This window comes from Trypanosoma cruzi, genomic scaffold (genome assembly GCF_000209065.1).
Source record: "Trypanosoma cruzi strain CL Brener 1047053516289 genomic scaffold, whole genome shotgun sequence".
NCBI lineage: Eukaryota > Euglenozoa > Kinetoplastea > Trypanosomatida > Trypanosomatidae > Trypanosoma > Trypanosoma cruzi.
Genome location: NW_001849466.1, coordinates 84805 through 97302, shown reverse-complemented (window position 1 = coordinate 97302; position 12498 = coordinate 84805). Strand labels below are relative to the sequence as shown.

Below are 12498 nucleotides of genomic sequence, written 5' to 3'. Positions count from 1 at the left end.
AGAAGGGCAAGAGGCGAAGAGGCGTGCGAAGAAAGAGACAACGAAGGAGTTCAGTTCGTCTTTCTGTAGCATCCGTCAGAGGAGGAGGGTCAAGAGAAGAAAGGTAAAGGTAACTTGAAAAAGGTGGATGAAGAGACATCGTCTTTTACTTTTCGGACGCACACACACAGAGAGAGAGAGAGAGAGCGGGAGAGAGACAAATGGTGTGGGTGGATGATTGTCGCTCTTTTGCCCCGCCCATCTCTACTCCATTCGTCGAGTGATGCGTGGCGATGGAAAGGAAGACGGGGAGGGGCGGTTGAGTGTTAAAAGAAATGAAGAAAAACCACAGTAAAAGAGAAGAGAAACAAACAAACGAAAAAAATAAAGTAAAATAACCATATATATATATATATATGGTTATGGCGCGGTCGTTTATGCGTTCTGAAGGAGATGTGAGGGGGAACCGATACCGAACGAGGGATAAAGGAATCCACCACAAATACATTTATTTGTTTATTTATTTATTTATGCGTATCACTTGTGTATGTTCTTTTCTCTTTAACATTTTTTCTTACTGTGGACAAGGTTTTTTATTATTATGTATATTTACCATTTTTTTTTTTTTTCCTTTTTTTCTATTTGTTTGTGTCGTGGGGCATACACGCACACATGACACAAATAGTTGTTTGAGGACGAGTGGCCGTACTTGGGAGGGGAGGGGGGCGTGTGTACACGCAGCGGCAAAAAAAAAAAAAAAAACGGTTTTTTTTTTTTGTCTTTGTTGTTGTTGCTTTTGTTTTTCCTGTGCAAGTCAATGCTACGCTCGTCTTACATTTGGTTTCATGGGCAGGCAGCGCGATCGCATTCCGTGCTTGCAGCACTCTTACGCATTCGGCAGCAGTACCAGCGCCCATCACATCTTATTAATCGCCGGGATGCATCGTTGCAGGTGATATTCCCCTCGCGTGACCTCTCCATCTCCTTCTCGCAGGAACGGCAGCAGTTGGTGGATGAGGCGATGAAAATACTCCGAAAGGAAGTGCGTGGCGGTGATACACTTTCAGATGTCGATGCCGCCTCTGCCGCCTTTTGCGTCGAGGTGGGAAAGTTGTTGAGTGTTTCGGCCGTTTTTGGGGCCGCCACGACAACCCCTCGCGTTGCCGAGGCACTGCAGTGGGTACGCACGAACAAGAAACAGTTGGTGTCCACTCGGCAGGTGATGTCCATCTGCGTGCCACTGCTGAACCTCAAGGATGGCAAGACAGCTGGCCGGCGTTTCGTGATTGAGGAACTCAGCGGACCGCTGCTGCAAGCATTGGAGAGTCCAGCATCGCCAACGGTGTCCTCCGAATCGGATTTAAAACAGCATCGAAGTGCTATCGTCTCTGTCTTTAGTCTTGTGGGAAGACTGCTGGAAAGTGACGGCGGTGATGCGGATGAAGGGAAGAAGGTTATGGGCGAGGAAAGTGTCTTTCCCGACCCACCGGTTGAGGATCGCCCGATGGTCTATCAGAGGACATTATTGTTTTTTACAAAGGCCGTTGATGCGCTTCTGACTTTGGCGGAGCAATCGCTTCCTCCACTTGAGATTTCAGAGTCTGTCTACATACTGCAGGCCTGCCAACGCCTTGAAAGGGATTCCGAAGGCAGATCCATAGAAGAGGTGAGGGCTGGACTGAACAGGGTTCGGCCAATGATTGACGCGGCGCTTGGTCCATCCACGGCGGGGACGACCAAACGACCTGGTGATGTTTGTCAACTACTGTCTGTAGCGTCGAAGCTGCAAGATACACATCACATGGCGGATTTGTCTCGTGCCGCTCTTGGGCTTTTACCCCTTGCATTGGCCTCCGCGTCTGCGAAGGACATTTGTGCGGCACTTCAGGTGCTAGTGCGATTGTCTGGCAGCTCACCGGAGGTCACGGAGCCATTGCTGCTTCGGCGTGTCCTGGAGGCGGTGCGTCCAAAGCTATTTCTTATTGCTGAAACACATCCAGCTTCAATGCGACATGTCGAGTGCTCGTTGCTGATGTCTACTCTCTCTCGCCTTGAGGAAGAACTGGCGGATGATCTTGTGAATCTCCTTTGTGGTTGCTTTACCGCTTCCATGGATTTGGTTCAGCCAGCCCAACTTATTCCGTTTCTGCAAGGTCTATTCAGGTGTAGCGAAGCGGCCTCACGATCTTCGGCGGACACACACAACGTACCCTTCTGGGAGGTTGCTCGTCTTCCCTCAGTGCGTCCATGCATTGAAAAGGCAGCGGATCGCGTCATTGCCTGGGCAGCTGCGGATGCAATAACGGATTCTGAATCGGCACAATTATTGCTTTTGTTTTCCCAGCTGCGGTACAACAGGGTGTTAGCTGTCTACGTGGCGTTGGAGAAAAAATTGGTGTTGACTGTCGATCATTTGTCAAGGGGCTTATCCAACGATAACAGCAACGGCAATGTTGCTGAGAGTAGTGGTAGTAGTGACCGTATTGGTAGTGGTGATGATGATGTTGCTGGCCATGTGGTTGGCGGCGATGACGGGAGCCCAGAACCCAAGCAGAGGTCATTGGCAGCCGCCAACGGGATAGCCCTTACATCTGCTCTTATGAACGCCTTGTATGCCTTTCAAAATGAAGCGGTAACCGTTGTACGAGAGGAGGAGGAGTGCCTTCAGCGTGCGGGGAAGTTGTATGAGACTCTGCGACAGGGCGCCATGGAAAGTCTCACGCGAACACGTAACCCAAAGGCCTTCGTGATGCTTTTGCATGTTCTTATGCCTGAAGGGAAAAGAGGAAGAGGAGGAAGAAGTGCCACTCTGGAAAGCGATGTGACGACGGCATCCGTGGTGAATTCCGGCTCGCGGCCATTGGATGCCGTTGCACCTCAGGTCTGCCTTCTTGCACCCGTCAGCAACGCGTACGAAGTTGGGGCAATCGCCAAGGCCGTTGGAGAATTTATGGCGCATGAGCTCATTGGGGAGGAGGGGGCGCAAAGGGCCATGGAGGCCATTTTGGAACGGAGTGAGGCGGTGGAGTTGAGTTCTTATGATGCGCAGTCCCTCCTGGAGGGTATGCGAAGGGTACGCGTGGTGTCAATCCCTCCGTCACTTCTTCACCGCCTTGCGACGCTCCTGCAGAATACACCCCAAAAGACAACAATGATGCTTCGACGCCTGTTGCCGGTTTTGAAGACCATCACGATGAAACCCATTTTGCAGGAAGCATTAATTAAACTCACGGAGGTTGCGATGGCGAATGCGTGCACCATAATGTCCACCAACGCCTCATCACCCCCACCGCTTCGTGACACGGCTCTTCTTGCCCATGTTCTGGCGCAGCTGTACGATTTGTCCTTGGAGCCGCTTGTGCTGAACCTTGTGGTGAAGGAAGAGATGGGAATGACAGAGGAGGCGGAGGAAGAAACAAAAGAAGACGAAAACGGGGAAGGGGAAGCTGATTTTTTGGATGATGGTACAACTGATGAGCCCGATGAATTTATTCACCATCAACACCACCATCATTTATTAACCGTAACGAAAAAGGCATTTTTGGCTTTGGGAGATGTTGCCTGTTCTTCCCTACAGCAAAATGTTGATTCCGCTGATGGCTTAACGTGCACGCTGATCCCACCTCAGGAAATTGTTATGCTCGTACAGAGTTTTGAGAAGGTGGGAGTTAGACATCACGCGCTTCTCTATGAAGTTGTTCCGTTAGTGCGAGACATGTCTGGGTCCATGGAGCCGCTGGAGCTTTCTTTATTACTTAATGCCTTTGCACGTCTTGGTGCATGGAATGGGCGCGTTTTAAATACACTGGCTAGTAATGTTGCAGCGCAAATAAAGACATGTAGCCTTAAGCAGTGTCAGTCCATCTTGCAGGCTCTCCAGTCCTCCGGGTTTCTTCGCCCTGGTGCCTTCTTGTCAACGACGGAGTACAAAACAACTCTGTTGCGGGATTGGCGTCCTGCGTGCACCCCCACAACACAGGCGTCTATCGATCCGCTTGTGGTGCTTGCGACAAGCGTTGTGGAACGCATGACAACACTCGTTGAGCGACCCGAGTCTGTTTCTGCCATGTTGGAGTCTCAGAGTCTGGAGGATATCGCCGCGGTTGTCCGGGTTCTGGGCTTTTTTGTCCAACCGCCACAACCGGCCTTTGACACGTACTTTGAGATGGCGATGAAGAAGTTTGTACTGGACAGTAAAGATATCATGGATGACAGTTCACCACTTAGGCAGAGGAAGTGGTTGATGGTTGCCCTTTCTCTCAAAGGGCACTTGGATAAACTGCGGCGGTATCATCGGCAATGCATCTCTGCTCAGGCCATGGCAGATTCCATCACTGCTCATGAGACGACTTTGCTTTCACTGACACCGGGACTGCGTCTGATGCCGGAGGAAAAGGTGGCGGACCTCTATTACACATGCTGTGTCTTTGCCATGGTGTATAATGTCAAATTTTCCCCTGAGGCGGCTTCGACTATTTTGCAGGTTATTTCCGAGAAACTGCAGGAGGAGGATGTCGCCCGAAACCCTCGGCGTGTCAGCAGCGCACTGCGACATTTGACAAAACTATCGTTTAAACGCATCGGCGCTCCAGGTATTGTCCATAAAATTGCGTTGGACTCGGCGTGGCACCTTGTTGCGCAGCTGCAAGGAAATGCAGCTGAGGAAAGGAATTGCAGTTCGCCTGAATGCTCATCATCGGCGGCTGCGGTGATGTTGGAAGTTCTATGCATGAGCCATCTTTTGGCTCTCCCATATTTGGTGGAAGAAAAACAAAAATTGCAGCAGGTGTTGTTTTTCTTTTCAAATCACCTGCGAAAGAATGATATTTCAAGACTTTCTGCAGCAGAATGTTCTATCCTTGTTTTGTCTACTGCTGTGGGAACGGCTATGCAAAGTCGTTGTCAAGTTAACGTGGCATGGCTGGAAGAGGTACAGCATGGCATTCTCTTGAAGGAGAAACATCTGTCCGTTCACGATGCGGTGAATATTCTTCTTGCTGGGGCTCTGTGCTGTGATGAGAGTATTGTGCAGGCGGAGACAGTACGGTGTGCCTCGCGTGTGCTAGTGGGTCAGATGGGTAAAACAGATTGGACAGGATTGCGGTTACTGCCGGAGCTTTATCGTCTTGCGACAGCTGGGGACGCCTGCTTCATGGCGTGGTGCAAACGACTCCAGCAGGTGGCTGGGGACGACACCACTGCGCCTGTTGCTGGCGGCGTGTTGGAGGTCTTTGAACGAGTCCTGCCGGCACTACTGCGGGCTTTGCGCTCTGCCGAAAAGGGCACCACACCGACGTTGTGTTGGCAGTGCCGGGTAGATGTGGCTGAGCAATACCAGCGGTGTGCAAAGACGTGTGGGGACGAACGGGGGCTGGCCGATGCCCTTGCAGAACTGGTGAAGAAGGAGACATGTGCTTCCTCGTAACCGAATATCCAACCACGTAAACGAAGACAAGTGAGGAAGAAGTGAAAAATTAACTAATCAAAAAGATTTATATTTCTTATTTTTGTGTGTTGGGAATATCCAAAGAACCATGAAAACAAAAGAAAGGGATGAATTGTTTGTTTAGCGGGGGCAGATGGATGCTGCATGAGTGCTTGTATGCGTTTGTATTGCTTTCTCTCTCTCTTTCTCTATTGACCTCTTTTTTTTTTTTTGTGTGTGTGTGTGTGTGTGTTTGCATGTAAGCGAGATTGTTGGGTCTTTCCCTCCCGTAGTCATGCTGTCAGATGCCGAGTTTTCTCACCGCCTTGACGTTGCGTTGGCGCAGATGCCGAAGATTTTCCAGCATGCCATTCCTTTTAGTGACCGCATGCTGGAGCTTGGCGGATCTCTTTTGGATACCACCGTGCGGTTTGGCAGCTCGATGAACCGCGCTTCTTCCCTCTCTCCCGCAGTTGAGTTGCGTGACCCGCAGAAGGAGCAGGAGGCGCAAGCCACGGAGGAGATGTTGCGGGAAATTGCAAAGGCTGAAAGCGAGTCCCGCGTTGAGGGCCTGCAGCGGTGGCTGGAGCGTGCCGCGGAGGGGCGTCGCATGGGGGAACAGTGCCTGAGTGTCTTCAACGACCTGTCAAGCTGCCTGGACTCTATGTGTGACGTCACCGCCGCTGTGCAGGAGCAAAGCAATCTATTGAGCAGCAACGCATCCGCGCTCATGGTGCGGAAGACAAAACTGGAGATGGTCCAGGAGGAGCTTGAACGGATGATTAAACACTTCACCCGGATTGAGGTCTTGACACGGGAAGCCGAAAATCCCGCGCTGTCTGCCAACTCCACACGCTACCCGAGCATGTTGCAGGAGATGGAGGAGGAGATGCAGTTTCTGTCCCGGAACCAGAATTTTTTGTCCTCCAAGGTGTACGCGACACGATTGGCTCTGGCGCAGCAACGTGCCTTTCAGTGTCTAAAAGATGCCATTGTGGAATCCGTGCGATCCGCACAGAACGTAACTGTGGCTTCCGATGTATACCGAGATGCGTTTTATCGGCGACAGCGGGGGAGTTCCAACGACGCCGCAAACACAGAGGATCCTGCACTTAAAACCACCACGATCTTGCCGCTCCCTGGCGTGGACGGAAGCTCAGATGCCCAGAAAGCCGTCTCGGACGCTCTTAGACGCATCAATGCAATTTTTTGCGAGAAACTAAGTGAAAAGGCATCTCTTCGACGAATGGTGGAAGCAATAGGCGGGGACGGGGAGTCGAAGGATGAAGTGAACGACAACGAGATCTTTGACGCATACCGTGAATCGCGTGTGTTGGTTGTAGGACCTCTTTTACAAAACTGGTTGGAGGCTTGGTGCAGCGTTGATGCGACGGCAAAACCAATGCCGAAACTTGTGAATTATCTCAATTCCCTTATGAAAATAGCCTTGGCGAGTGAAAAGGAGGTTTTTGATGAAATATGGCTGAGAGAAGAGTTTAGCGCACGTGTTTTTCAGCAGCTTGTTGCCGGTCTTTCTAATGAGGTCTATCATGTGTTTCGCTCCCAGCTACTGCAGGTGGATGAACTGGAGGAGTTGGCGCGGACAATAGAGGAGATCCAGTGGGAGAACACAAGGCAGGATAATGTTGCAGAGCTCAGTGAACTACTTACAAAATTAATTCAAGACACACAAGAGCGTTTGATATTTCGCACGAGTGTGTTTTTGCGTCAGTCGATCATGCGTGGTGGTCCCACAAAAGCGATGTTGCGGGAATTTCAAAGCGATGGAGTCAAGTCGGATGATTCTTACATCCCAGCTCTTAGTAACTGCGTAGCACTCCTGCGGATTCTTTACCCTTCCTTGGAGTTTTCTGTCTTCTCGGTGTTTGCCGAGGAGGCTATTCACTGTGCGCTAACGCAGATGCAGGAGCTGGCGAGGCTTATGAGTCAACAGCGAGGAGAAAACACTGCCATCAAGGGTTTCATGTGTCAACTGTGCCATCTCATTCACCTTCGTGAGGAACTCTCGCGTATCGACGAGAACATTACTGTTGTGGAAAAACGTATTGATCTCAGTAAAATTGCCCAGCGACGGGTTGAAATTGTGCAGTCGTCGCGAGAGTCCAAGAAGGATGTAGAGACTGAAATAAAAGTTTGCTGTGAGCGTCTGGTGCAAATGCTCTTCTCAGTGGTCTCTGCGCCACTCTCTGGGGTTGCGCGGAAAAAAACGGATGAGATTCGCGACGCTGTCAGCGCATTGGAGCAAAACTGGACGACCCAGAAGGAATTGATACGTTTGTTTATCCCGAATGCGACAACGCGGGAAGTTCTTCTGCGCCCCGTCAGGGCAAGAATTGACGAGCTTCTGCGTGAAACGGACTCCATACAACAACAACAACAACAACAGCAGCAGCAGCAGCCTGAACAGAGGAATGAGGGAGGGACGAAAACGGTGGTAAGTGCGCCTGCTTCAGTGCCAACGGCCGGCAATTCCATTGCGCCTGGGCAGGGAGAAGACGGAGGGACAGCTGAATTGTTGCAACAGGAGACAGAACGGCAAACAACCATGCCGGAAAAAACAATTCCTTCCCTGCGAGGAGATTTGGATCTGGTTTAGTGTGACGTGGTGGAGGCAGTGCCCACGACATGGTGTGTTTTTGCGTATGTGTGTGGAGAAGACAAGTATATGTCTCTTTATTGATCCTAAAATGAGGAGGCAGCTAGGATTCCACTTGTTTTTTTTTTTTTTTTTTTTTGCTCAACTCTACTCTTACAGAAGTGTATGCCGTTGTTGCCACCTTTTTAGGAAACCGTAGCGCAGAACCCCTCTCAGGGAATTCAGTGAATAAACCAGATAATCACAGGGCGAAGGCAGGAAGGAGAGAGAGAGAGAGAGAGAGAGAGAGGGGGGGGGGGAGGTGCTAAAAAAGAAAAAAAAAAAAGGTTCTGTGTGGGAAGAGCAGTGCCCGGTCCGACGTGAGTGTGCTTTGGGAATCGATGTTCAAATTCTTTTCGGTCATTAGAAAGTTGAGTGGCGGCTCTGCAAATGTCAATGCGGGATTACGCGGGCAGGAGGAGGAGGAAGAGGAAGAGTTATTGGCGGAATTTACGAAATTCCTCACTTTGCCTTCATGTGAAGGGATTCGCGTGGAATTGGAAAAGCTTGAGAGTCAATGCGAGGTGTCAAACCACTTGCATCATCCCCATTCCCCAGACACCGGCCTTGAAAGGTCTGTGTTGCATCTTCTTCGGACGGAGTCTTTTCAACCAGCTTTACCGTCACGGCTGGTGGCACTACTGCTGCGACGCCTGGAGTCTTGTTTCACAGGCTCCGATGAGACAGGAATTACTGGCTTTTTGCAGGACTCTCTACCCACCCTGCATGCATTACTTATGACAGATGCGTCAAGGTTTGGGGCAACGATGTTGGCGCTGGGAATTGATAATCAATTGTTGCTGGTGCTTCAGTTTGTTCGCGCGAAGTTGATCAATAGAACTCTCTCTGGGACGAAGGCGCCGATGAATATTACAGCCACTCAAACAAAGGACCAGGAAGAAAATTCTTTTGAGACTGAGACAAATTGCCCTTTAAATACCACTTCACAACCCTCTCTTGCACGGCGATGCGTGCTGGTACGTATTCTTTGTGAAACATTGCGACTGTTATTGGCCATCCATGTGAGCCCTACGGCCACTGCGGTCAGTGTCACGGGGATCTCGCACATTCTGTTAGAGAGGGGAGTGACCCGTTATCGAACAGACAGCAGCTTCTTGACCTCATCGGCAGCGCCACGGTTGATTTCTCCCTCCACCACGGGGGTGACATTTGGGGGTTGGGGTTCTGGAGATTCTCTTGCAACAATTGATGGCATGTTAACAGAGTGTGGACATCTTTTCTTGTACTTCTCAAAGGGTGCATTGGACTTACACGTACCGGAGGATGAGGAAGAAGAAGAAGAGGAGGAAGAGGGAGAACTGGTTGCGGAGGCCATCTGCTCTCTGGTTCTTCTCATATCCAATTTATATCAGGAGCCCAGCGAATTGATCATTCACATCACACTTTCCGGTATTGGCGTTCAGCTTGCCCGATTTCTTGTAGCAGAGGAGCCGGGAAAGTCGCTTTTGTTGCTGCGAGAACTATCTTTTGGTATGTTGCTTGTCTCGAAATTTATGCGGGAGTCTCCTCTGGTGACTGTTCAGGCGATGAGTTCGGTGTATTTTTTCGACAATTTGGTCGGCACGTTACAGATATTGGGGCGACAGTACGAGTGTGCACGCATGGACGAAAGCTACGCGAGTGCACGAGAGGATGCTCTCAAGGAACTGCTCTCCGTCGCGAATCTGGAGGCATTTCGCGTGCGGAAGCTCTCTGAAAAGGTCATTCATCTATCCCGCCCACGCTTTGAAAGGCTTGCGGAGGATAATACCGTGGACGAGTTTTTGCATTGCTATATTGGCTTGCTAGAGACACAGCGCTTTGTGAAGTCGAAGATGGAAGTGCGACGGGATCCGGCAATTCTTCGGGTTTTTGCGGAAATTGAGCTGACACTTATAAAGGCGTTTCTGGATAGCCCCACCTCTCTTTCCCCTGCATCCTGCATGTACGAGACACTGATGAAGTACACCATTGCTTCCCTCCCCTTGCACGAAATGGGAAAGCCAGAGAAACGGCATGTTAGTCTCATAAGACCTTTGATTAACGCTGGATTGTACCGCATTTTGTTTTATGAGCCAACCTTCAAGTCATTTCGACATGATCCACGCCTGTGCTACGCGGCAGTTTATCTGTTACACTACATGCTTATACACCCCTTGCTTTCATTGGAGGACCACGTGGAGGACGAGGTGGGTATCATTCTGGATGCATTTCTTAGCAATGAGGCGGAGGAACATTCCCATGAGTTGCCGGAAAAAACAGCACTCATGTGCGCGATTTTGCTCTCCGCCGTCTGCGGTCCCAATGCGACACATGTTTTGAACTCCCTCATGCAGCGAAACGGGATAGCGATGTTTGCCGCGATTATCACTAGGTCTAGTATTTCAGATAGCCGTAAACAAGAAAAAGAGGGTGGTGGCAGTAGTGGCGGTGTTATTGTTGGTGAATGGGTGACATATCTTCTTACGCAGCTATTACGTCAGCCCGAGGTGCAGCGGAGTGTGCTGGTAGATCAAGCCGACGTTGCATTCTCGCTTCTTAGCGTAAGAGGCATCCGAAAAAATGTGGAGCAGATGGTGGTGTCACTTCTTTCCCATCGCTGCGTTGAGGCCGAGTATTCACAGAGGATGACGCCGCTGGTAAAATGCACCTGGGAGTTTGTTAGTCAATGTATGAAAATACAGCAAGGGGAACCCTTTATCGCCACACTCATTGAAGCGGATGATGAGGATTCACTTTTGCTTTCCATATTATACTGTATTCGTGCGTCCATTCGTGCTCTCGCTGCAGACCTGCCATGTTGGGGCTCGGTGCGGCAACTACAAAGTGTGCTGTGTGGAAGTGTCACTGACGCCCCAGACCCGTTTCTTTGCCTTCTGCATCGAGTAGTCCTGCCGTGGCATGGGGTGCGAGCATCACACGGTCTGTCGTCTATTCTGCACACAATTACCATGCTTGTGCAGGGAAATCCAGCGTTGCGCGTCCGTCTCTTTCAGACCATGGACGCAGAACACCTGGTGACGTGTTTTCAGAGCGCATGGTTTTCTTCACGTGGGGGGTCGTGGCTGCAGTTTGTTCACAGCATTCTTGCGCTTGTCTACGAGGAGGAAGGTGAGTTACGGGAGGGGGATAGGCCACCGAAGTCGAAAAAAAAATCTGGCGCCGCAACTTTACTGGCGGATGTTAGAGAAGATACCGTCATACAAAATCCCGAGTTGCTGTTGCCATTGTTGCGTATATTTTTAAAGCTGACGGAATTTAGTACGAAGCACCGGGACGCGTTAGAATATCTTTTGGCTCGTCTATTGCGGACATTGAAAGCTTCGCTTGTCTCCTTGTGGATGCTCGCCAATGCGGGACTTTTTGAAGTATTAACAGCGTTGATTCCCGTTGTCACAGGCACCGCTCTCCTTGAAATGGTGCTTGCGCTCATCATGAATATCACGAGCCATCACATTGGTGTCCGTGAAACAAAGCAATTTTTGATGGGAATTGCCCACACGCAAAGTGAGGAGGAGCGGCGGAGGCTTGTTCCCATCGTCATTGAGGTGTTAAGTGTCTCTTCCTACATGTTTTTAAATCAACAGACGGAACGGCAGAATTATATCGCCTTCCGCGAGTTTAGTGGACAAACGGGGGTCAAAGCGATTTTGTCGGAATTCCCACAGGACGGGTACACCGTGTGTATGTGGTTGCGTATGGAACGTCGTGAGGATGGGCGTATGCCGCAGTGTATTTTTTCTCTGCAAAACATGGAGAAGCGAACGATATTAGAGCTTGTTGCCACGGCCCATGGTCTTTCTGTTATATTTCTAAATGAACAGAGGAGAACATTGGATTTGGATCTGAGTTGCAGTATTCCATCACAGACATGGACACAGTTGACGGTTGTTCACCGGCAGGCGGCATTCCCATTTAGCGGCAACGAATTTTTATGCTTTCTCAATGGTATGGAGGTTGCTGCGGTTTCCGGTGTTCAATACCCACCAATCTCCCTTGGCTTTTTTTACATTGGGACACGTGGCGAGGATGTGGAACAACGCTCCTCTCGAAGATCCTTCATTGGGCAAATGACGGCGGTGTATTTTCTCATGCGCGCACTAACGCCAAAGGAAGTAATGGAGTTTTTTGTGGGAGATACGGGCGTGACGAGCATGAAGCAATACGCCACTCATATTGCCGTGTACATTGATCCCCGATTTTGCGAGCGTGGTCAAGTCCACAATTTGGCGACGTTGATGCGTGGGAAAGCGTCGGAGTTGCCTCTGATCACATACGAGGGTACCGTCGCGTGCAATACAAACAGTATTATTGATTCCATCTGTGTGCTTGGCGCGTTGCATACGGTGGTGGTGCCACTGTTGGTTCTCCTGGTGAATCCGCAGCTGCCGTTTCAGTGCCGTATTCCGCCGGCAAAACGCAAGTCTGTCCGGAGACC

General features: G+C 50.3%; 3 protein-coding genes across 3 annotated transcripts, besides 20 other annotated features; all 3 read left to right on the top strand.

Annotated features, from left to right (window-relative positions):
- Positions 1-3065: part of a sequence feature (areas merged during assembly that could not be assigned to a particular haplotype. This can correspond to areas where the two haplotypes were merged or to regions with more than two copies in the genome that were merged during assembly.) that runs on past the window's edge.
- Positions 169-197: a microsatellite.
- Positions 308-364: a sequence feature (T-rich).
- Positions 486-511: a microsatellite.
- Positions 569-627: a sequence feature (A-rich).
- Positions 746-783: a sequence feature (A-rich).
- Tc00.1047053507641.40 (hypothetical protein, conserved) lies at positions 797-5404 on the top strand (the record flags this gene model as incomplete). The annotated part of the gene is made up of 1 exon (XM_814407.1): positions 797-5404. One exon carries the CDS (start codon positions 797-799, stop codon positions 5402-5404), a length of 4608 nt encoding a protein of 1535 aa, XP_819500.1.
- Positions 2431-2514: a microsatellite.
- Positions 3066-3254: a sequence feature (areas merged during assembly that could not be assigned to a particular haplotype. This can correspond to areas where the two haplotypes were merged or to regions with more than two copies in the genome that were merged during assembly.).
- Positions 3255-3351: a sequence feature (areas merged during assembly that could not be assigned to a particular haplotype. This can correspond to areas where the two haplotypes were merged or to regions with more than two copies in the genome that were merged during assembly.).
- Positions 3352-4179: a sequence feature (haploid, Esmeraldo-like haplotype).
- Positions 4180-4187: a sequence feature (haploid, non-Esmeraldo-like haplotype).
- Positions 4188-11157: a sequence feature (heterozygous, Esmeraldo-like haplotype).
- Positions 5637-5657: a microsatellite.
- On the top strand, positions 5700-8021 carry Tc00.1047053507641.30 (hypothetical protein, conserved; the record flags this gene model as incomplete). The annotated part of the gene is made up of 1 exon (XM_814405.1): positions 5700-8021. One exon carries the CDS (start codon positions 5700-5702, stop codon positions 8019-8021), a length of 2322 nt encoding a protein of 773 aa, XP_819498.1.
- Positions 7790-7822: a microsatellite.
- Positions 8140-8160: a microsatellite.
- Positions 8284-8322: a microsatellite.
- Positions 8402-12498, top strand: Tc00.1047053507641.14 (neurobeachin/beige protein, putative; the record flags this gene model as incomplete). The annotated part of the gene is made up of 1 exon (XM_814421.1): positions 8402-12498. A coding segment is annotated over one exon (4097 nt), but the record flags the coding sequence as incomplete, so codon positions are not given.
- Positions 9347-9379: a sequence feature (CT-rich).
- Positions 11158-11263: a sequence feature (haploid, Esmeraldo-like haplotype).
- Positions 11264-11976: a sequence feature (haploid, non-Esmeraldo-like haplotype).
- Positions 11977-12498: a sequence feature (heterozygous, non-Esmeraldo-like haplotype).